Below are 21,434 nucleotides of genomic sequence, written 5' to 3'. Positions count from 1 at the left end.
AGCTTTTACTCATTTCCACCGGATATGAGGGGGAAAAGGCAAATATATCCTAATGAGATCTGTACTTTCTTCTAAAATGCCAGGGCTACATACTCCATCCATTCATCTCTCTGTCCATCCATCCATCCATCAGCATCCAATGTTAACTGAGCCCCAACGCTCTGCTGGACCCTCCCAGGTGTGGGTCTATCAGTAGGTAGTGAGTTGCCTGTCCCAGCAAGTGTCCAGGAGGAGGCAGCAGAACAAGGAAAGAGTTGACTGACCAATGGCTGTAACCAGATCACCTGAAAGAGGTTGTTAAAAATCTGGACCCCTGGCCCCTGCATCTCCCACAACCTCCTGGAGCATATCATACAACTGAGAGGAGCTCTGCAGCGTCCCACACTGGCCCTCCTTTCAGCTGCTCAGAAACGTTGTGGAGCCATGAATCCACCAAGTGCTAACCGAGGGAAGTGTGGCCTCTTCCCTGACCCAGGGGAGGGGCCTCTGCATCTTACAGTTGGGGTGCTCTGCCTCACTGGAGGGCTCTTCAAACTACAAAGCTGCAAGGGGTGAACACAGCACCTCTTCCTGTTGTGTCAGCTTTTCCAGGGAATGAAGTCTGTAAAACTCTACTTTTATGCCCACAGTAAGTGCCCAGACATTATGAAAGATAACATTAAAGATAAAATGAGAGACTTCAAAGAAGTTCCAAGCTTGCAGCAGGCCCTGGAGAAGTGACCCCGACTCCCAGGGGTGCTGGGGGAGAGAGGGAGAAGCTGGCAGGGGGAGGAGCCTCCGCAGACAGTGGCCCTAAACGCCAGGCAGGGACCTCCGTGGGCACGTCCAGCGGCAGAGCAGCGACAAAGCCTTCGCAGAGACGCTCAGATGCAGAAAGCGCACAGCCAGGGTCTCAAATCCCCTGCCAGCAATCTCCCCATCAGCCCCGCAGCCCCCAGCCCTGCCCCCACCCTCCCCTCCAGGGACGGAGCTCTGCATATGAAAGAGGAGCCCAACAAACCCTGACCTTCCCCGCGTCTTCACCTAGAACTCCCAGATTTCAAACCCGGCAGATATCAGAGGAGAACGTGGGACCTCAAAGCGGAGGCTGATTAAAGCGCCCCGCTTCCCGAGATGCGCCACTCCTGTCAAAACAAACTTTGCCGTGTTTTGAAATGCTCACAGTGTTTGAAACATGTTCATTAGATATGAAAAAGGCAAAGATATCACATGAAGGGGAGGCTGGCATCTGTGGGCTGCACTTCTTCCCCAGATGGTGGTTTTGAAAACGGCTGGGAAAGGGGGTGGGGGCGCGGACACGCACCCCCAGAGCAGCACCCCAGCCAGGCCTGGACCCGTTGCAGCAGAGAACCGGACCCTCTCTCTCTAACTCCAGTGGAACACGGGGTGAACTCAGTGGTCCGTGGGGGTCCTCCCTGCCACATTCTGGAGCCCTGGTATCTATCTCAGAAAAATGGGGATAGTCTGAACTCCTGGCACATGGATAGGAGGAAGCAACAGCTCTGGGAAGGCTCTGCTCCCTACAGACCCCAGGGGCTGGGCAATGGAGGGGGGTGGTCCTAGGAAAGGAGGGCTGGGGGTGCCCAAGAGGGCAGGGGAGCCGGTGAGGACCAGACTCCTCTGTGCTGCAGGAGGCCCTGACCCATGAAACTCCCTCCCTGCCCCCGACAACATCAGGCCTCACTTCCTGAGGGGGCTCCCCTCCTCCCTGGTCCCCTGGCCACTGTCCTAACTGCTGCACCTCACCTGGACAACGGTTTGGCTTAGCCCCCCTGCCCCACTGTCCTGCCCATTCTCACCGCCCCCGCCCCGCATCCTGCACCCCAAGGCAGGCGCCACGTCTCTGCCTTAGGCCGAGGGCTTCTCATCCCCCAAGAGAGAAAAGCCAAGTCCTCAGCTTCCGGGCCCTCTCCAGACTCTCCCCGCTCCGCCCAACACTGGGACCACAACACACGAACACCCTGTCCATGTGCCACCGTTTGTCACCAAGTCCTCCTAAGTTACCAGCCGACCCGAGGTCAGGCCACACAGCCCTCCCGAGAAGCAGCCATGTTGATGAAACACTGTACTTCTACCAGCGTCGACTTGATTCCAGATTGTTTACATCCCTATAAATATCTGCCTACTGGTAGTTCCCCCATGGAGGATCGCTAACAGATCTAAGAGTCAGGGAGCACGACTCTGCCAGGCTACACGGCACCCCACATTCCCAGGTTTCAGGGGCTCACCCCAAGATGGCGCAGGAAGCCTTGGATGGAAACTCTCGCGTGGCCGCACCTCACCCGCCACGTGGCACCACCCCGCCCACCACGTGGCCACGCCCCCGCCTGCCACGTGCACCACCCCGCCCACCACATGGCCACGCCCCCACCTGCCACGTGGCTCTGCTTGGAGCGCCACCTGCTAACGCGAAGGTGCTCGCCTCACTGCACCTGTGCTTCCTCCCCTATTAACGAGTTCTGAGGATTCCCACCTCCCTGGGCGGCTGGAGCACTAAGCAAGGTACCACCTGGGACATGAAGATGCTTTGGCTGGTGGTGAAGATGCTAAACACATTTTCCAGCCCCAAAAGGACTCTCCAGCCCCTGTTTGCCTGGGGACCACAGGGATATGGCAGTGCTGCTCTGTGCCCCCGTTTCCTCATCTGTCAAAAGATTTTAAGCCTCACTGGTCCACATTTTTAAGATGCAACATGTTTTTCAAACATCCTTTAAACCATGTCTTCTTTGTTAACACACCTCCTTGGTCAGTTTAGTGACTTCAGAAGATGAAAATAAAGCCCCTGGGAGGGGCCAAGGCAGCTCCAGGTCCCAGTGGACCCTTGCTCCTCGGGCACAGCTGAATCAGCCAGCCAGCACTGTGCCTTCACACAGTGGGCCCGCCGCATACCATTCTGCTTGCCCCCCCACACAGTGCCACCCTGGGTCTGTCTGGGAACCCCCTGAGAGCAGGGAAGGCTGTATCACCTCATGTTCCCGTAACCTCCCATCCTGCACCCAGCCCAGGACCAGGGCACTCGGCCTGCGGAAAGGCGAAGGAAGGATTTATGTATGCCCCACAGCCAGGCCAGGGGTCAGTGACATGGAAAACGGCCTTACCGTGGGTACCTGACAAGGGTTGCCCCCAACCGGACCTGTCTTCTCCAGCCCCCCTGAAAGAAGGGTGGGGAGCGGTAATGGCCTGAATGTGAGCCTGCCTCACCTCCCACCCCGATCCCAGCCCGAGGCCGTCGGGTCTCATGGCAGAGCGGGCAGAGCCTGCTCTCCCAGCCCCACAATTTGTCTTGCAGCTGCTGCCGTTGCTCGGAGCGAGACACTTGCTTGTAGCTTGTGAGCTGTGTGTAGGCAAATCTTTCATTTTTCTTTCATTATGCCGGCGTGTACTGTCACTTAATTTTTATGTATGCAATCCTTCCTGACAAATATGATCTGCTGCCTGGTAATTCGTCTGACGCTCATTCTGTTCCGCGCTCTAATTACGGCTCCTATTCCTGACACCGAGGCAGCCGCTCTGCCACCGCTGGGTACCGCACCTGTCAGCCCGGCCATGGCATGACTAATGCCCTTTCATGCCAGCCTCGTGTTAGCAAATATGGAGGCAGGGAGGGGGCTGGGGGAGGAGGCGGCAGGAGGAGATGGGATTTGCATAAGCCCTACCCTGGGTCAGCAGCCTCTGGAGACAAGGTGGTTGCTGGGGCAACGTGGCTGCCTCGGAACATCCCCCACGTAGTAGGTGCACAGAGAGGCAATGGATGCATAATTCACACCCACACATGGGGTGTGCGGGAGGCTCTGCCCCCCAAGTCCCTCCTGAGTCACGAGGCACCTGCAGTTCGTGCAGCCTGCTGCCCCGCCGAATGTGTGTATGGGACAGCTGTGTGTGGTGGAACCTCGCCACGGAAGGGGGTCTTTTCTCCTGGTCTCCGAGACTTCAGACCTGGGCTCTGGCTTGGCACTGTCGCCTTCGTGGGGCCTGGCCCCCGGTTCTGGCCACAGGGCCTTGCTGAGCCCGTGCGGGCCTCTCAGCTCGATGGGCACACGGCCCCAGGAGGGCTCCTTCCACCTACCATGAGGCCCGATAGCCACTCAGAGGCTGTGGGAAGAGCCTGGCTTACCCGGGCAGCCTTTTCTCAAGTTCCAATTCCTTCTCATTAATATAATAAGTGCACCAGTCCAAGTCGATAAACTCACACTGTTGGACGAGCCCGCATTTCTGCCCGCTCCTCACGATGTGATCTTAACCAGCTCTGACTTGTGCCGCAGTCTTTTCCCCGGCGGGACAGAGGAGGGTTGGGACCTGACTGACAGGGGACAGGAGGCAGTGGCTTTAACTCTGCTCTTTGACGGTTTCCCTTGAATTTCTGGCCTTTCTGAAGCCCTTGCACCAGAGAGGTAAACAGTCCCAAGCTGACAAGACACAATGATTTTCCCAAAGAGAAGGATATGGGGAAGCGAGAAAGAGACGGCTTCCTCCCAGGTACAGGAGTCAGTGGCCGAGCTCCGGAGGCAGATCCTTCCAGGGCCCCCAACCCTGGGCTCCTGGAAGAACCAGGTGCTGCACCGGGAGGGCCGTATCACGGCCCGGCTCTGCCATCACAGAACTCAGAAGAGTCCCTCAAGCTCCCTGGGTCTCAGATTCCTCATCAGCGCAGAGGAAGGAGCCTATGGACCCTGACATCTACTTGAGGCATGACCGAAGCATCGCCAACTCAAGGGTTGGCGGGTTCTTAAACATCCTTTCATTCTGACCTAACGGAAGAGCCACAGCACACCAGCTGCTAAGGAGGCCGGGCCAGAGGTCCTCTGAGGTCAGACAGGGATGACGATTTCAAAACAACCACATACACACACGCATTTACACAGTCACACACACTCACAGTCTCTCCGGTTCCCAGCTGGGAGCTGTTGATCTCTGAGTTAGCCTGTTTCTCCAGACTGTGTGCTATATCCTGAGAGCCTCGAGCCATCAGGACCTGTATGAACAGTGACAGTTTCCACCAGGAAAGCGTGTCTTCCAGAAGGCTGCTGTGTGTCTCTTGGCACGCCGCAGGCTCTCAGGGGTGTAGCGCACAGGAAGACCGGAGATGCACTGGCTGGGCCACGGAGTGCGGGGGATGCGAGTGGACAACAGAGCAGTGTTCGAGGGGCTCGGCCTGTGCACAGGACCAGCTCCCTCCTGTGGATGCGGCACCGAATGGGGGAGATGAGTCTCAGGCACCGTCCCCTGCAGACGCCACGGCAAAGAGCCAGGAACTGCTGGGGGTCGGGGAAATGCCCCTGCACCCTGCCCTGGCCTGAAATGTTCCCATGCAGCCCTGGTCACAGCACCCAGGGGACCCTACTTCTGTGTTCCACACACACTGGGGACTTCGCTGGTTTCTAATCAAGTGTAAAATTCTCCAGCCGTCCAAGTTTCGCATTTGCTCACATATCTGGAGAAGGAAATGGGAACCCACTCCATATGCTTGCCTGGAAAATGCCATGGACAGAGGAGCCTGGTAGGCTACAGTCCATGGGGTCGCAAAGAGTCAGACACGACTGAGTGACTTCACTTACTCGCTCACATATCTGGATTCTGAAGCTGGACAGTGCTTAACATGACCCGAAACACACATGTGACCTCCCAGTCTCCTCCGGCGTCTGGCCCTCAGTGCCCCCATGCTCCCGGGATGGTGTTCCCACTGAGTTCAGCCTCCTAGGCCCCGCCTGCCTTCCTTGCCACCCACGGGCCCTCGACCCTCCCCATGCCATCCTTTCCTCCGTACCTCGTGGGCTCCTGGTCACTTCCCACACTTCAGCTACAAAGTCACCTCCACCATGAAAGCACTGGGCTCCTACAGCTTTGAAACTGCCGGTTTAAAAGCCAAAAGCTGTAAACAGCCCAAACATCCCCAGCAGGAGGAACGGGCTGAATGTACATGAATGAATGAAGTGTCACGATCTCACGTGTTGGCAGGTCCTTGAACATCCTTTTGTTCTGACCTAACAGAAGAGTCACGGTGCACCAGCTGCTAGGGAGGCCGGGCCAGGGGTCCTCCAGGGTCAGATGGGGACGAGAGCTTCAAAACCACTACACCCACACACGATGGGACACCGTGCAGCAGCGAGAAAAATGGCATGGTGGTCTCTGCGACCATGGAGCCACACCTCCCTATCCCTAAAACATGAGCTCGTGAGGACACGGTGGTCGCGTCCTGGGCTCCTCCAGTCCTTGGTTTACTCCCCTCTGGCCACTGTTCTGAAGCAGAACATCGGAGGTTCTAACCAAAGGCACCCCAGGGACAGGGTTCGCACTCCCCACATCATCCAGGACCTTAGGGGTTGCTGGGGTGTGAACGGCCTGTCCTTACCTAGGGAGTGGGCCGCGGTGGTCTCTGAGCTGAAGAAGCGGCCCAGGCCGAGGTCGCCCAGCTTCACGATGCCCGTGGCCGTGATGAACACGTTGGCAGGCTTGATGTCTGCAGGGGAAGGAGACGGGGGTTGGTGTGGGGTCTGCAGTGAGGTTGCCTGGTGGCAAGGGGAAGGAGGAGGAGGCCTGGGGGTGGCCAGAGAGTGGGGCCCTTCAGGTGATGGGGGTTTAGTCCTCAGTCCTGCTCTCTCAGGGCAAGACCCTGGCCCTGTCTCTGCCCAGCTGTGGGACTTTGAGAAATGTAACCTCAGTTTCCTCATCTGTAAGATGGGTCTAACTTCACTACAGCTCAGGGCTGCTGTGAGGTCTAGGAGTGCAGGGATTTTTGTTCTCGTTTCTTCTTTTACAGCAGAGTGGGTACTCTATGCAGGTCTGTATAACAGATGAAGGAGGTGCTCAGGGAGGTAACCTGTGCTGTTCCCCAGTCACCAGGGCAGTGCCTCACACACAGCAGACACTGATAAATGCAGGCAAAATGAACAAATGGAGGAATCAGTAAAGTCATCTAGCTAAAGCACACAGCACTCTGCTGGGCACTCAACAGGCTCTTTGCTCACAGTTTAGGATGATGTCAGCTCTCAGAAACACTCATCTCCTCTGTCCAGCCAACTCCTACTAAGACTTCAAAGCCCAGATGAAAAGTTCCCTTTTCTGGGATGATTTCCCTGCCCTCCCAGGCAGAGCTGGCGGCAGTACCGGAACTAGCCATGACTTCCCTGCCAGTCTCTGCACCCACCCTACCCTCGCTGCAGCCCCCTCTTGCTGGCTCCGGGCTGGTTTCGGGGATTGGAGATTATGTGTTGAGCATGGCCCCTGTTCCTGAGGTCCCTGTGACTACATGGCACTTGGTGCTGTCACCTTGGGGAGGCCCCTGACAGGGGCACAAGGTCCAGGGTGCCGTCAAGCCTGAGGCCTCCCGCTCCCATTCTCTGACACTGTAAGGACAGGCAAGATGCTGGCCACCCACCGGCTGGGGATACAAGGCGGTTGCCCTCCTCAGGCTGTCCCGAGCAGCCGGGAGGAGCGGAGGGGAAGGCTGTGTCCCGCGGCCCCCGGCACGTACCGCGGTGCATGACCCGGCGGGAGTGCATGTGCTCCACGGCACTGCAGAGCTGCACGAAGTACTTCCACACGGTCCTCTCCGGGATGAGCCGCTTCTGCTTCTTGAAGTACTGCGGAGGGGTAGACAGACACACGGACAGGCTTGGGTGACGAGCCTGGGAGTGCCGCTGTAGGGTCCCGGCTCCAGGGGTCACGTGTCCACCCCCAGCACCAGCATGGGGCTCCCTGAAGGCGGGGCTGGCCTGGACACAGGGGATGTTCTGATGGCTTCGCTGAAGGGATGCTGGGACCACATCTTGAAGGCTGCTCTCTATGACCCTCTACCTGGAGTCTCCTGGACACACGTCCATCTCCTCCCACACTGCCCGACAGGGATTAGTTCCTTGCAGAAGTGACTGGGGTGGGCTCTCTGCCCTGGGCCTGGCCCAGCCCAGGATGGGGGCACCCAAGACCTGCTTGGTGCTTAAATCCCAGCTCCTTTCCTGGGAGCCAGCACATGTAACCATGAACAAGCATGGCAAGGACCTCCAGGAAGCGGGCCTGACAGTCTCAAATGGACCTTCCAGTTTCAACAGGCACAACCTACTTTGTTGCCTGGGAAATCATACTTAACACTGCAGAAAAAAAAAAGCAAAAAACAAAAGCCTAAAACTCAAAACCTACCCAGGCTGCACTGAGTGATCTGTAAGTAACCAAGGGTCCTGAAAGAGCTCAATCAACCAGGAACATGTCCTCGTCCACTGTTCAGATCAGCATCCCTCCAGGGAGATCTCCTGTGGGCCAGGCCCGTAGGGGTCGGGGACATAATTCACACACCCGTCATTTGGAACCTAGTTTCTGTTCACTTAGAGCAACCATCTTTTCCCAAAGCAGCCAGAGGTGAAGACTTGGCAGCCAGACCGGCACAGGGAAGACCCAGGACACTCGCAGCCTGAGGCAGGAGGTGGGACCCGAGCTAACCTCTGCTAAGCACCTGCCATGTGCAGCCTCTGTGCTGAGCCCCACAGTGATGGCTGCACCCATCTCACAGATGGGGAAACTGAGGGCCGCACGGGAGCAGTAAGGGGCAGAGTTACAACAGCTCAACCTGGGAAGCCCAAGCTCTTTACCCACTTCTAATGGTACCAGTAACCACCTGATGAAGGCCCAAGGTCAGAGAGGTTCAGGAACTTGCCCAGGGTCATCCAGCAGGGGCGGCAGAGCTGGAACCGGACGTGGACACCTCCAACCTTGGGACAGTCATAGTGGGAAGCCCCTGGACTGGCTCTAAAGCCCCATGAGGCTCTTCTAAGGCTCCATTCTGGGAGGGGACCTCATGAGTCAGCTGCCCCTGGCTCCCGGCACAGAGCTCCCCCAGGACCACCTCAGGCCTCCACAGTGGGCCGCACTGCGGTGTAATTTGTACCCTAATGTTAGCTAATCCTCATTATAGCATTTAAATGGGGACGTGCGCGGCTGTGCGTGGTGATTTTCTAAATGTCACGTCCTATTGGTACGGGTGACATTTAGCGGGAAGGCGCGGAGTCTCTGGTGGGTTCTGGGGTGGCAGCAGCTCCGGCTTCACCATCCATCGTAAATAACGCCGGCACGTGGCCCTTGGCGGTGCTGCTTGGGTCTGGAGGCTGGGGGCCTTTGGGACAGAGGGTCTGCTGGCCAGCCGCCTCCCTGTCAGGCCAGGACTCAGTGTGGCCCCAGGCTGAGCCCTGCCTAGGCCCCTGTTCCCTCCAAAAGCCAGAGGCAGCTAGAGAGAAGGAAAGGCCAGAGAAACAGCTGCTCCCAGGCCCTGAGCACTATGCTGGGTCCATTACAGATGGGAAACTGAGGTACAGGGAGCTGCTCAGGTCATCCCGCAGGTGTGTCTGACCCTGGGCCCAGGGTCTTCCTACTGCCCTGCCTTGCCTGTCTGAGCTGCTCTGCCTGCAGGGCCACAAACTCAGCAGGGGAAGGGGAGGGTGAGGGGCCCTTGACAGAGGGAGGGAGGTGCCAGGCCATGTGAGGAGGAGGGCTCCTGAGACAGAAGGGCCTGAAGCACCTGGAAGCTGGGCCACCGCCCCAGAAACCAAGGGTGTGAATAACCGACTTGAACCCTGAGTCAGGGTTGGCCCAGGGGAAGCCGGGGTGAGGGGAGGCACCACCCCAGGCCAGGTACAAAGGATGCTGGATGCCACCATGCCTCCCTCCTGTCTCTTCTGGCTGGAAGGAGCTTGCATCCAGGCCCTGCAGCTCCCACGCAGCCCTCCCCGATGAGGCCCCCACAACAGCGGTGGAAACTGAGGTTCAGGAAGGGGAGGGATCTATAATTTCCCCAGCACCCCCAACTCCCCACTGTCTGACTCCAGCCCCCTCCATGAGCTGAGAGGCTGTGAGGGGCTCTGAGGGCCACAGGGGCTGACAGGGTGCAGCACCCTGACCAGACAAAAGTGCTTTGTGGACCCTGGGCTTCCATCCCTCTGGGCTCTGGCACAAGCTGCTCTGCCTCTAGGCTGCAGGTCTCCCCTCAGGTATCTGCTAACGTGCCACCTCCTCCAGGAAGCCTTCCCTGCTAACGTGTCACTTCCTCCAGGAAGCCTTCCCTGGCTCCCACAGACCCTGAACTTGGCTTGTTCACTGCTGCTCGTGACTGCTCGTTCACAGCTCTGCTCTCCCATCAGAAGGCGAGCTCCCTGAGGGCCGCGCCTAGGCCAGCAGCATGGGGGTGGGCACAGAGCAGGTCTGGATGCATGGTGTTCAGGGAAAGAATGACACAGGAAGGAGAAAAAGAGTGGGGGGAGTGGGGAAGAAGTGAGATGTGATACAGCACATCTGTTTCCACCAGGGATCTGCGTGGAGATTAACATCCCTGCAAACCCATTAATATGTCAATGAAAGTATAAAAGCAGGTGATAACAGCTCAAGTAATGCTGCTTCCCAGAGATGCCCCTATTCCTAGGAGCCAAATTTCAGAAGAGCAGGCACCGAGCAATCATTCAATCCCCAGTGCCTGGTGGGAAAGACAGAGCAGGGTGGGGGCTCGGGCATGGCCCAGCCCGGCTTAGGGACAGACTGGGCTCGGGGGAGGAGCGATGCAGGCCCACCAACACGGTCTGTGGATGAGGGTCCAGCCAGCCGGGGAGCGACGACCTTGAAGGAGGCGGGGTGAGTGGAGCTGAGCGCGCTGGCCCAGGGATCCCACTTAGAGACTGTGCTACCGCACGCAGGTGACAAAACCTCTCTGAGCCTCACTATTTAAGGGTAGTGTGGACTCAGTGAGTGAGGCATACACGCAGCACGGCTGTGGCCTGCAGTGGGTGCCCCATCAGTGGAGCTGTGAAGGTCCCCGTGTCCAGGCTCAGGCGGACCCAGTTCTGGGCTCAAGGCGGGGCAGGGGGGAGGTGAACGGGCAGTCTGGGGGCTGCCTGTGGGACTTGGCAGGTTGCTCAAAATCTCTGAGATCCCTGACCTCGGCCATTATATGGGAAGGAAGATGTCTCGCAAGGGCTAAGGGGCTCAGGAAGGTCCCCTGGGGATGATGCCACCGGAGGGCCACTGGAAGCAGAGACCTGGGTCACTGGCACGGGTCTGTGCCCATGCTGCTGGGGATCCTCAGGTAACTCTTCCAACCTCTCTGGGCTTAGTTTTCCCGTCTATAAAATGAGGCAGAAGACACTTTCCCAGATTCTGAGACCTGGGGTCTGACCTACAGGGGGTTATGCCCCATCCCTTCTGCGAGGCAAAAGTGGCCATGAGCCCATGGGTGGGCTGGGGTGGTGAGGGACCCCAGATGGGTCTTTTCTGCCCGTGGCTGACCCTCTCCCAGCAAGTGTGGATGGGACCATAACTGAGGCCTCTGGGCATCAGCAAGGGGGGACGGGGGGCGAGTGTCCTTGAGCAGCTGCCTCTACCTGAGACCAGAGCACTGGGGGATCTGGGCTGAGGTGGGGGGGCACCTGACCTGGGCAGCACCCCGAGACCCAGCTCTCCCGCCAGGCACCCTCACCTTGATCATCTGTGATAGGTCGCCCGCGTCCGCCAGCTCCAGCACAATGTTCAGTTCATTGTCCTCGATGAATGAATCCAAATACTTGATGATGTTTGGATGGTTCAGTTGCTGCCCAAACAGAGAAAAAGAGGGAGATGGAGCCAGTGAGAGATGATACAGTTGGAGAGGCGAGTATCTGGGGGGAATGGCCTGCAGACCTGGGTGACACGGGGAAAGCCATTTTGCATCCCTGAGCCTCAGTGTCCCCTCTGTAAAATGGGCATAATCTTTTGCAGAGAAGCTGTGAAAATTACACAGGCTGATACCCCTGAAATATCTACATGGTGACCACTCGCAGCTAAGACTCAACAGACACTGTGGAAATGACCCTTTTCTCCCTCCTCTTCATCATCACATCCACCCAGGCCCCTCCAGGGTAGGGCCAGACCCCCACCACTCCACCTCTGTACTCAGTGGTCCTGGAATACTTGGAAGTGTCCACCTCCTTCCTTCTTCCTTCCCACTTTCTCAGTTTCTGACCCACCCTTTGTGAAATCTTGAGAAAACATCATTCCTGGTGTGAGAGCTGCCCTGAGCACGGTGCTCAGTAATGAAGCCCTGATTCTGGCCTGATCACCGTGGCCTGTGTGATTGCTGGACAGGACCGCACGCCCACTGGCCGGAAGTCAGCCCCTGCTTGGCTGACAGGAGACCCTGGCATTCCTTATAACTGAAACTATACTGAAATGACTCCAGGATCTAGGGAAGGCAGAGGGACTCAAATATTCCGCCACAGTAAGGTCAGCCGGTCCAGCGGGGGTCCCACCCAGAGGCCACTTGAAAGCACATTTTCCCAAAGGCCCAGAAGGTGCGGCGTGAGGGGCACGTATCTATGCTGTGCGTCACTGTCCTGCCCCGCCTGGCAGCCTCTCACTGGTCCTGGCGCGAACAGCATGAACGATGCCGCGCAGTGGCCCCTCTGAGGACCGCGCTTCTTTCTGTATTGTAGGAAACATCCCGTGCCCTGGCACCTCCTGTTGACTTCCCACAGGCAGGCTGGAGAGGTGGGTCACGTTCTGCAAAGGGGCTGGCCTGGTGGCAGAGGTTATAACCATGGCAACGGGGGCTGCCTCTGACCAGATGCTACACTGAGTCCTTCCAATGCATCTTCTCACTAATTCCATGACAACACCTCTGAAGACAGCATTCTCGTCATCAACCCCTTAGACAGATGAGAAAACCAAGGCCCCAAGTGGTCAGCAGCTTACCCACGGCCCCAGAGCTAGTGAGCAAGGGACGTATCTGCCTGCGAAGCCCGCAGCTGACCACGCTCAGTGGCAATGCAGCCTGGGGGAGGGTCAGAGACCCCACACCAGGCAGGCCCAGGTCATGCCACCTGGGGCAGCCTCACCGAAGAGGCTGTGGTCACTCAGTTCTGAGCCCAAGAACCAAACAGGCTGGCTTGGTGTGCACACGTGTACAATCCCTTACTCATGTGAGCAGCACACATGTGTTCCTGGCCACGAGTAGGGCGACAGGGGTGTGTGATCCAGACAGCCACTCCCCAGGGCTGGGGAATCAGTTTCAGGGATCACAACTGGGTCCAAAGTTAATCATTTAGTAAAACTTTCAAAATGTTATCTGAAGAGTATTTTAGGACCTGTGATGGCTGGAGTTAAGGATACCTCCCTACAAGCCTCTAGCCTCCCCCTTGGGACCCATCACAGCCAAGGGCCACCCCTGCGAGCATCCACAACTCCCATATGGCCACGACACCTCGCGCTCAGCCACTGCTGAGCCCCCTTCTTGTCCCCACGTTCAAGTCTCACATCCTGAATGTGGCATTCAAGTCCACCATGATCTGCACGCCCATCCATGCTGTCAGGGCTCCTGCAGCAGGCTTGTCTCAGCCTTCCAGATTCTGAGACCAGGCCCTGGGCCCTGCACGATTTCCCCGGCGCCCTTGGGTCTGCCAGCATCACCTGAAGGTCACCATCTGCCGCCTGTCTGTTCTCCCTCCTGCCTGGGAATCCCTGGGCAGTGGGGTGGCGGGGGAGGGTGCCATGGTTGACTGTACCAGTAGCCCACTTTACAGGAAGCTGCCAAGCAAGCTCTCTCTCTATGTGGGGACAGAGGACACCAAGTCAGTGCTGACTGTGTGCTCTCCTGTGCCAGGCCCTCTTCAGACACTACTTTATTTTTAAAAATTTTTCATTGATTTATTTTTTGGCCATGCCACGCTGCTTGCAGGATCTCAGTTCCTTAACCAGAGACTGAATCCAGGCCATGGAAATGAAATCCTGGAATCCTAACCACTAGGCCAGCAGGGAACTCCCCCGATACTATTTTATTTAATTCTCTCTATCTGCCCATATCCTGTAAGGCCGGCATTCTCACCATTGGGCTGATGGGCAAACTGAGGCTCAGGGAGGTTAAGTCATACGCTTAAGGCCGCACAGCTTGTAAACGAAGACATCAGCATTTGAATCCAGGATCCCGGGCCTCCAAAGCCCATCCCTTTTTTTCTCCTCCATCACTTCCTAATTCTCAGGTGGAATCCTGAACCTGAGATTCAGGGGAGGAGGGCAGAGCCCAGGGAGAGCCACCCCTAGACCAGGGAAATAGGTCTAGTCCAGAAAGTTCTGTCATCTCTGACTCTCAGGAGACCAGAGGGGAATCCAGCAGGAAGGGGGAAAGGATGACCATAGACACCATCCACCACCACCACCCCTCGCCCTGGACGGGCCCTGCAGGTCTGTCCTTCCCACAACCCTGTGCAGCTCCGGTGGAACCAAGGACTTCTGCTCACAGAGGGGCAGGCACATCAGCTACTCCCGGGGGACCCATCCCCAGTTGTGCATCCTGCCTCCTCCCTGTTGGAGGCCTGGCTAGAGTCCAACAGGTGGACACCTCAGGGGCCCCGAGCTCCTCTAGCTCCCAGAACCCGGGGCCCCGTGCTCGGCTGTTAATTCTGCCCAGTGCCCCAGACTGGCTCGGCTCTGTCTCCCTGGCACAGAGCATCTCCTGGAGGGAGCACGAGAACGGGAGAGAAGAAGAGAACGCACCTGGCTGAATATTCAGACGTGCGTGCCACCGCATAAATACAAGGGCACGAGGCTGAGCGCAAAGATGGGATGAGACCGACAGGGAGACAGAGACAGACAAACCGCAGTCGGACCCAACACCCACCTCCGCTCCTTCCCCAACAGCCTGGTCCACGGCCGCCACATCCAGATCCGCAAGGGTCAAGGACAGCCAGTCTGGGGGCGCCGCGAGGACTGGGCAGAGGCGAGGCGGGTCCCCACTCAGCCACAGGAGGACAAACCAGCCGCTGCCCTCCTCCAAAGAACGTCGTTTCTGAATTTAAAGGGCTAAGGGGCTGTGATGGTCACGACATGGCCCAGCCTGGCCTAAGGAAGCGTGGGGCTCCTGCTCGGCCCAGGGCACTCACCTTCAGGAGGCCAATCTCCTTGACACAGTCCTGCCTGGCCTTGGCGTCCATCATCTCAAATATCTTGAGTGAGAGAAGACAGAGAAAGAGTGGTTAAAACAAGCACCCAGAGCCCCAGAGGGAGCACAAGGCCCGGGACCCCAGTCTGGGTTCTCACGCCTCCTTGCAGCGGGAACCCTGTAAGAACAATGGTTCAGATAACTGGGTGCCCATCACATGCCAGGCACTGTGCTGACCAATTCCCACTCAATCATCTCAGCAGCTCCTATGAGGTGGGGGTTAATGCTGGCCAACTTACAGAGGAGGAGACTGAGGTCCAGAGAAGTCCTGTGACTTGCTAAGTTCATGCACCAGTAAGGGGTAGGACAGGAAACACCCTTGGAGCCTGAGTCTTCGCGTCTATAAATGGGGCCAACAGCCTGACCTCACTGGGCAGTCATGTGGACCAAGTTTGAAGAAGGGGTATAGCATGCACCCCCTGATGCCCCCCAGGCCGTGTTCACTCCATGTGGGTCCTCCCAGCACATCCTAACTTATAGGAACAAACCGGAAGGCGACACTACAGCCGCCCGCCCGCAGAACCCATCCCAGCACTAAAAACCAACACAGAGAGAACCCATGTGAGCCCATCCCTGGCAGACAAAGCGCAGAACACGGGCCTTTTCTGAACCGAGGAGCCTGTGTCCCCTCCGACCATCCCAGGCCACGTGTGCAGCACCCAGATCCACAAGGACAGAATCACACTGTCCGGCTTCAGGCGGGGCTTCCTCGCCCATCTCTCCACCTCGTCACTGTGTCTGAACTGCCTTCCCTCTCCTGAGCGTCCTCTGCCCAGCCAGTTAATCTCATTCTTTAAGGTAAATGAGCAAGTCGAGGGGCTGTGGAAGCCCTGCTGGAGGACTCAAGGCCATTTCCTGCAGAAAAGAGCCATTCAGAGGGGCCCAAAGGCTCTCACGAGCAGCTTCCTCCTTGGGCTTTGCTGCATAGAACGCATCTGCCTGACCCCACTCCTTCGATTAGAAGGGACTCAGAGGTCGGGCAGTAGCCCAGAGCTACCAGAGAGGGTCAGTTGGCTGCAGATCTGAGCCTCAGCTCCCACTTAGCTTCCCCCACCAGCCCTGGTAAGTTATTCACGTGTCTGCAGTTTTCCTCCTCCGAAAAATGGGGTGATAAATCCCCAATCCACAGAGCTGCTGTCAAGATTCTGTGAGCTCCAGCATAACGCAGTATACAGCAGGCACTCAGCATGTGCTCATCCTTGTTTTCCTTTATGGTTCACAGAGAGTTTTCGCAAAGACAAGGCCGCCTGATTCTCCCACAGCCCCATGAGTGAGGAGAGTGCCAGTTTCCCGGGTTTTTTGCAGGGGAGAGGCAGGACTAGCCCAGGGCCACAGTGTTCAGACACCAGCCGGCTCCTGCCGTGTGGTTCTGACCCCACGGCGCTGTTGGCTCACCTGCACCTTCTTCAGAGCCACTGTCTTCCTGTCCAGCAAGCAGGTGGCCTTGTACACCTCGCTGAACTGCCCTCGGCCAATCTTCTTCTCAATCTGGAAGTCGGCCAGTGAGCAGCGAAAAGACAGGGCGTTGGGGTGCCTCTGGAGGGGAAGGACAGAGGGCATCAGTGACCAGCCAGGCAGAGTGGACAGCTGAGACCTGGGGCGGGGTTTGGGGGTGGGTGCTACCCCTTCCCCAGCCCTGGCAACAGCCTTTCAGGGGGGAGGGACCCTGATCGCCCCCTTACTATCAAAGCGCCCTTCGCCCCTTGGCGCTCTCCACACCAGCTCCCTTTGATCCCGACGATGCCCCTCTGCAGATCTGGGCTCCTTCACACACTTGTCTCCATCCCTCAGTATCGGATCACTTGTTCTTTGTTCGTTTCTGTCTCCACTCTCGAGGACCAGGGCCTCATCTGCCTTGGTCACTCCTGAATGCTTTCTGTCCCTGCTGGAGCCGGCCAGCAGAGCAGGTGCAATAAACATCTAAGGCAGCAACTAGTAAAGCCACACCGCCAAGGGGAGGGAGGTTCTGCGGGGTCCTGTCGGCCCCAGGGCTCCAGGACACACCCCCAACCCTTACCCTTCAAGTCACCCCACGAAGCAGCAACCTCCCCTCCCGGGGTAGCTTTCCCACCACAGAGATGGGAACACGCAGGTTAAACCCGCAGCCTGACACTCGGAGCCCATTCTTTGGATAAACTGTCCCCTTTATGGCAACATGAAGAATCTGGGCACCGTGATGACCCTCCAGGGGTCAGTGCTGAAGGCAATGATTAAGCTGCAGGACCTGCCCAGGATGGAGCCAAACAGGTGAGGCACAGTGGCCAGGTCCGCCCTCTGCCCAAAACACACCTGCAAAGGTGGTCTCAGGAAGAGGAGAGGAGGGGGAGCCACTGCTGGGCCCTGGAAGCGGGCGGGGGGAAGGGCAGAGGAGGCCCCACGACAGCCTGGCAGGGTGGGCCCTCCCTCCTGCTACACCCCCACTCTCAGGTGGAGGATCACCCCCACTGAGGACCCTCCCCACTGGGTGGTGACATGAAGATGGGGTCTCTGTTGCTGCTGGATGAGTTGCACACAGTAGGTGTGCAGAAAGGTGTGCAGAGTTCCTTCAGGGGAACAGGGGTGGGGCAAGAAAGCCTGAGGGTCCACCCCCCACCCACAGCAGGGCAAGCCGCTGTATTTTCAGAAGTGGAAATGCCTCCTCCAGAGTTTGGCCAGAGCCTCTGAGAGGCCGAAGGTCAGGAGTTCCCCTGTGCTGTGTTCTGGAACTCTCCCCACCAGGAATGCCAAGAGCAGACCAGTCATTCCTGGAGGAGCCCTGGGAACCCCCGTGTGACTGGCTGTGGAGCCCATCAGCCTGGGTCACTGGTTGGTGACCTTGGTGGTTACACAAGCCACCCTGAGCCTCGGTTTCCTGTCCGTAGGGTAAAAGAAGTAGGGTGGCTACAAGAATTCGGCAAGATTGCTAAGCCATGCACACAGTAAGTGCTTAGCGGTTGCAGCCATGTTACGGACAGGCTTGGGCGGGGCAGGAATGAGGAGGTTGGGGTTGGAGCCTGAGCGGCTACTCCCCACCTCTGCACCTGCCATGGCCCAGCTCTGCACCAAGGAAACCCTAACGGGCATCTTGTTGCCAGGACTGAGAGATGGAACTCAGCTTTGCAGCTTGCAATCGCTGGGCCCACCCTGACTCAAGTCTCCAGGCATAATTACCTCCCCTGATGGGAGATTTTAAGACATTCTGCCTGGGGACCTGAGCAGGGGGGTAGGCTGGTGGAGGAGGAAGATGGTGCTCTCGCCCACCACCTGCTAGACTCTGCCAGGTAAGTTCTTTAGTCTCAGCAATGGACCTACCTGCACACCCAGTGTCCACCTAAGAGGAGCAGCATGCGTTTACTAAGCATGTACTATGTGCCAGGCACTGTGCGTGTAGCTTCCCGGGACCCTGTGAGCAGACGTCACTGCGACTCCATTCAGGAAACAGGCTCAGAGGGGAGGCTCCAGACCCTACCGCGAGTAACACCGGGGATTTGAACCAGGACAGGATACTCCCTTCACCCTGTACATGTTACCACCCAACTCTGCTTTCCTGTCAAGACCCTGTGACTAGTCAGGCCTCCCAGCTTCAGCCTCCTGAGCCCCACCTGTGCCCCCACCATGGGCCTCCACCTTAGTCCCCTCTGTGCCCCCTGAACTGGGGCTCTGACCTGCCAAGCAGGTGCCTGGGCATGTGTGTCAAAGGACACAACGAAATGCGCTCAAAACAGCCGGGAGCAGGAGGGACTCTGTGACCCAGCCACTGTCACTTCTGTGGGCACAGCTGAAACCACGCCCCCCAGAAGGCAACGCTCTGGGCCCCTGGAGGAACCACACGTGGTCAGGACAATAGCGCCACGCCATCTCGTGTGTTCGGCACCGACCATGCATCTGCTGGTGTCCTAGGTGATGAGACAGGTTTAACGACTGAAGTCCCCTAACAGCTTGTAAAACAAGGCTTATCGGTCCCACTTTATGATTAAGGACACTGAGGCACAGCCAGGCAATGGGAGCTGGGACTTGAACTCCCAGATGACGGAAAGCCAGGCACGCTGCCCGGCGACATGGGGCAGGGTCTCTCTGCCCCACCTGTTTCCCTAGGGACAGTGAGGGTCTGGAGGGCGTGCTCTCTAAGGGTCCTACTTCTACCAACGCAGAGTGATGAGTGGCCAGAGTCCCTGGCACTTTCTACCCACCTTAAGGACGTTCCCCAGAGGCCATGTGGTCCAGCTCCACGGCTGGAAGCTCCCGAAGGATAGGGACCTCCCAGCCAGCCTGGCTGACGGCCCTGCACTTCTGAATATGCGATGACCCAGATTTGCATTTCCTATCACAACCCATCCAACCTAATTAGAGGAAGGCTCCAGGAGGGGGCAGGTTACCCAGGGGGCAGTGCAGCATGAGGGGGCTTGGGGGCTGCTGCCACCCCCACTGGGGTCAGGACAGGGCCTTGTCCCTGAGGGGACCCCTGCTCAGGCAGGGGTCACTACGGGACGCAGGGCTTCTGGGGGTGCAGCTGCCTGAGTCAGCAGAGTCCTGACCCCAATTTAACTCAGGGACTCAGAGCAGAAAAGGAACAGCTGAACTGAGTTCTTGCCCCCAAAGGCCAGGCCTCTTCCTGCTGCCACCTACCTCCTGGGTGGGCCCCCGGCAAGTTCCTGCAGGGGAGAGAGGTGGGCCATGATGGGGATGTTAGAAACCCAGCCCCAGGACCTCCAGGAGAAGAGGGTCTGGGAGCTCTAAGCTGCTGGGCAAAGACAGGGCTGGCCCCAAACAGCCCACACGACGGCGGGGCCGACAGTCACCCCTCCTGACGGCCTTTCTGAAAATGGCTGATCTAATACTGTCCCATTACATCGGGGACCCCACTCTGCCTCCTAGGGAAAATACACACAACCCCAGGGCCCAGGGTAGCAGAGAGGTGACTGCCACTCTGGCCCAGTCCGCCGAAATGCTGACACTGGGGCCTGGAGGCCTGGGTTCAAGTCCTGGCTCTGCTACTTCCTAGCAAGCCCTCTGGGCCTCAGTTTCCTCATCTGTCCAGCTGGGATCTGTTGGACAACCATCATCTGTCCAACCGTCATCTAGTTCTTTGTCCTTGGCAAACAGCCCTGGGTGACTGATGGAAGGACAGTCAACTCAGAGGCTGCAGGTATGTCCACCTCACCCCTTTGCTGTAGCCAGAGGATGTCAGGTAAATGACCTCTCTGAGCCTCAGTTTCTTCATCTGTGAAATGGGGCTATCAAGACTTATTTAAGTGAGATGAGGGTTGTCCAACAACCCTCCGGAGGGCTGTTGGGGGTTAAATAATTAATGAGTGAACACTTAGAAGAGGGCCCGATACTAAGGAAATGCTGCATATTTGGTGTTATTATCATGTTTGTTGCTATTATTACTGTTGGTTTGGCACTGCAGAATGTCTGGAGGAATGCAGACTTCCCAGGGGCTGGGGAGAAACAAAGGCAGGGTGTGCACAGTGCCCAGCCAGGTGGGAGCCTGGCCCAGGGAATAAACAGGGAACTGTCAGCTGGCGTTATCAATACCACTTGCATTCCCATTCCACTGAGGGTCTGCGCTAAGCATATTCCTAGCTCCGGATTCTCTTGCTATAAAAAGTAAAATGTATTTTAAAATGCAAGACTAAGATCAATGACATCCTGTTTCCTTAGCACCCATGGTGCTGGGTGTTTAAAGTACACCATCTCACTTAAATAGGTCTTCATAGCCCCATTTCACATATGAGGAAACTGAGGCTCAGAGAGGTCATTTACCCGACATCCTCTGGCTACAGTAAAGGGGTGAGATGGATGTACCTGCAGCCTCTGACTTGACTGTCCTTCCATCAGTCACTCAGAGCTGTTTGCCAAGGACAAAGAACTAGATGACAGGCTTGCCCCCCTTTCTAGGCTGTGCTGTGGGCACCAGAGGCCATTTCTGACTATTCATCCCCCTTCCCCATGGTGGGAGCCCCTTAGTTCTCCCCCAAAGGTAGAAGAGATGGGGTGGAGGGACAGGGAGGTGGCAGTGGGCCTGAGAGGGGGCACTAATGATCTCAGAGAGGAGGAACCCCTGGGAACAACTCCTTGGGCAGCAGGAGGAATCTGGTGGGGTCACGAGTCAAGGACATGGCCAAGGTCCTGAGTCACTTCTAGCCCGGACCGCAGTCTCCCAAGAGATGGGAGGACAACATCAGACAAACAGCAGGGGGACCTGGTGTCTTGGGCCACTCCAGGATACCGCCACCCCAGAAAGCTTGGTAAAACCTAGCTCTCTTTCCCAAGTCAGATCAAATTAGGCCACAAACACCCTTCACCCTGTGTTAATTTGAGTTTAAAATGTTTGAACCACGGTAAGCCTCAGCCATCGACAAATCCTTTAAAAAAAAACAGGAGCATAAAATCACATATTAAAAGAATAAAAATGCATCCGCCCAATTAATTTTCTGAAATCTCATTAAAAAATTTAGCCTGACTAAGTCAGACTTCTGACCTGAATTTTAATCATCTTTACACTGGATGGGTC

General features: G+C 57.2%; 1 protein-coding gene across 1 annotated transcript in view; it reads right to left on the bottom strand.

Annotated features, from left to right (window-relative positions):
• The window catches only part of NEK6 (NIMA related kinase 6), an 86,284-nt gene that overhangs the window by 17,277 nt on the left and 47,573 nt on the right, over nt 1–21,434 (bottom strand). The window contains exons 3-7 of the mRNA XM_027556235.1: nt 16,334–16,474; nt 14,880–14,942; nt 11,447–11,557; nt 7,472–7,580; nt 6,350–6,457 (exon numbers count right to left, since the gene is read on the bottom strand). Of these exons, the coding sequence (XP_027412036.1) occupies nt 6,350–6,457; nt 7,472–7,580; nt 11,447–11,557; nt 14,880–14,942; nt 16,334–16,474 (532 nt within the window). The remainder of the gene's footprint in view (nt 1–6,349; nt 6,458–7,471; nt 7,581–11,446; nt 11,558–14,879; nt 14,943–16,333; nt 16,475–21,434) is intronic.

This window comes from Bos indicus x Bos taurus, chromosome 11, assembly GCF_003369695.1.
Source record: "Bos indicus x Bos taurus breed Angus x Brahman F1 hybrid chromosome 11, Bos_hybrid_MaternalHap_v2.0, whole genome shotgun sequence".
NCBI classification, from domain to species: Eukaryota; Metazoa; Chordata; class Mammalia; order Artiodactyla; family Bovidae; genus Bos; species Bos indicus x Bos taurus.
This window is presented reverse-complemented; position numbering and strand designations above follow the sequence as displayed.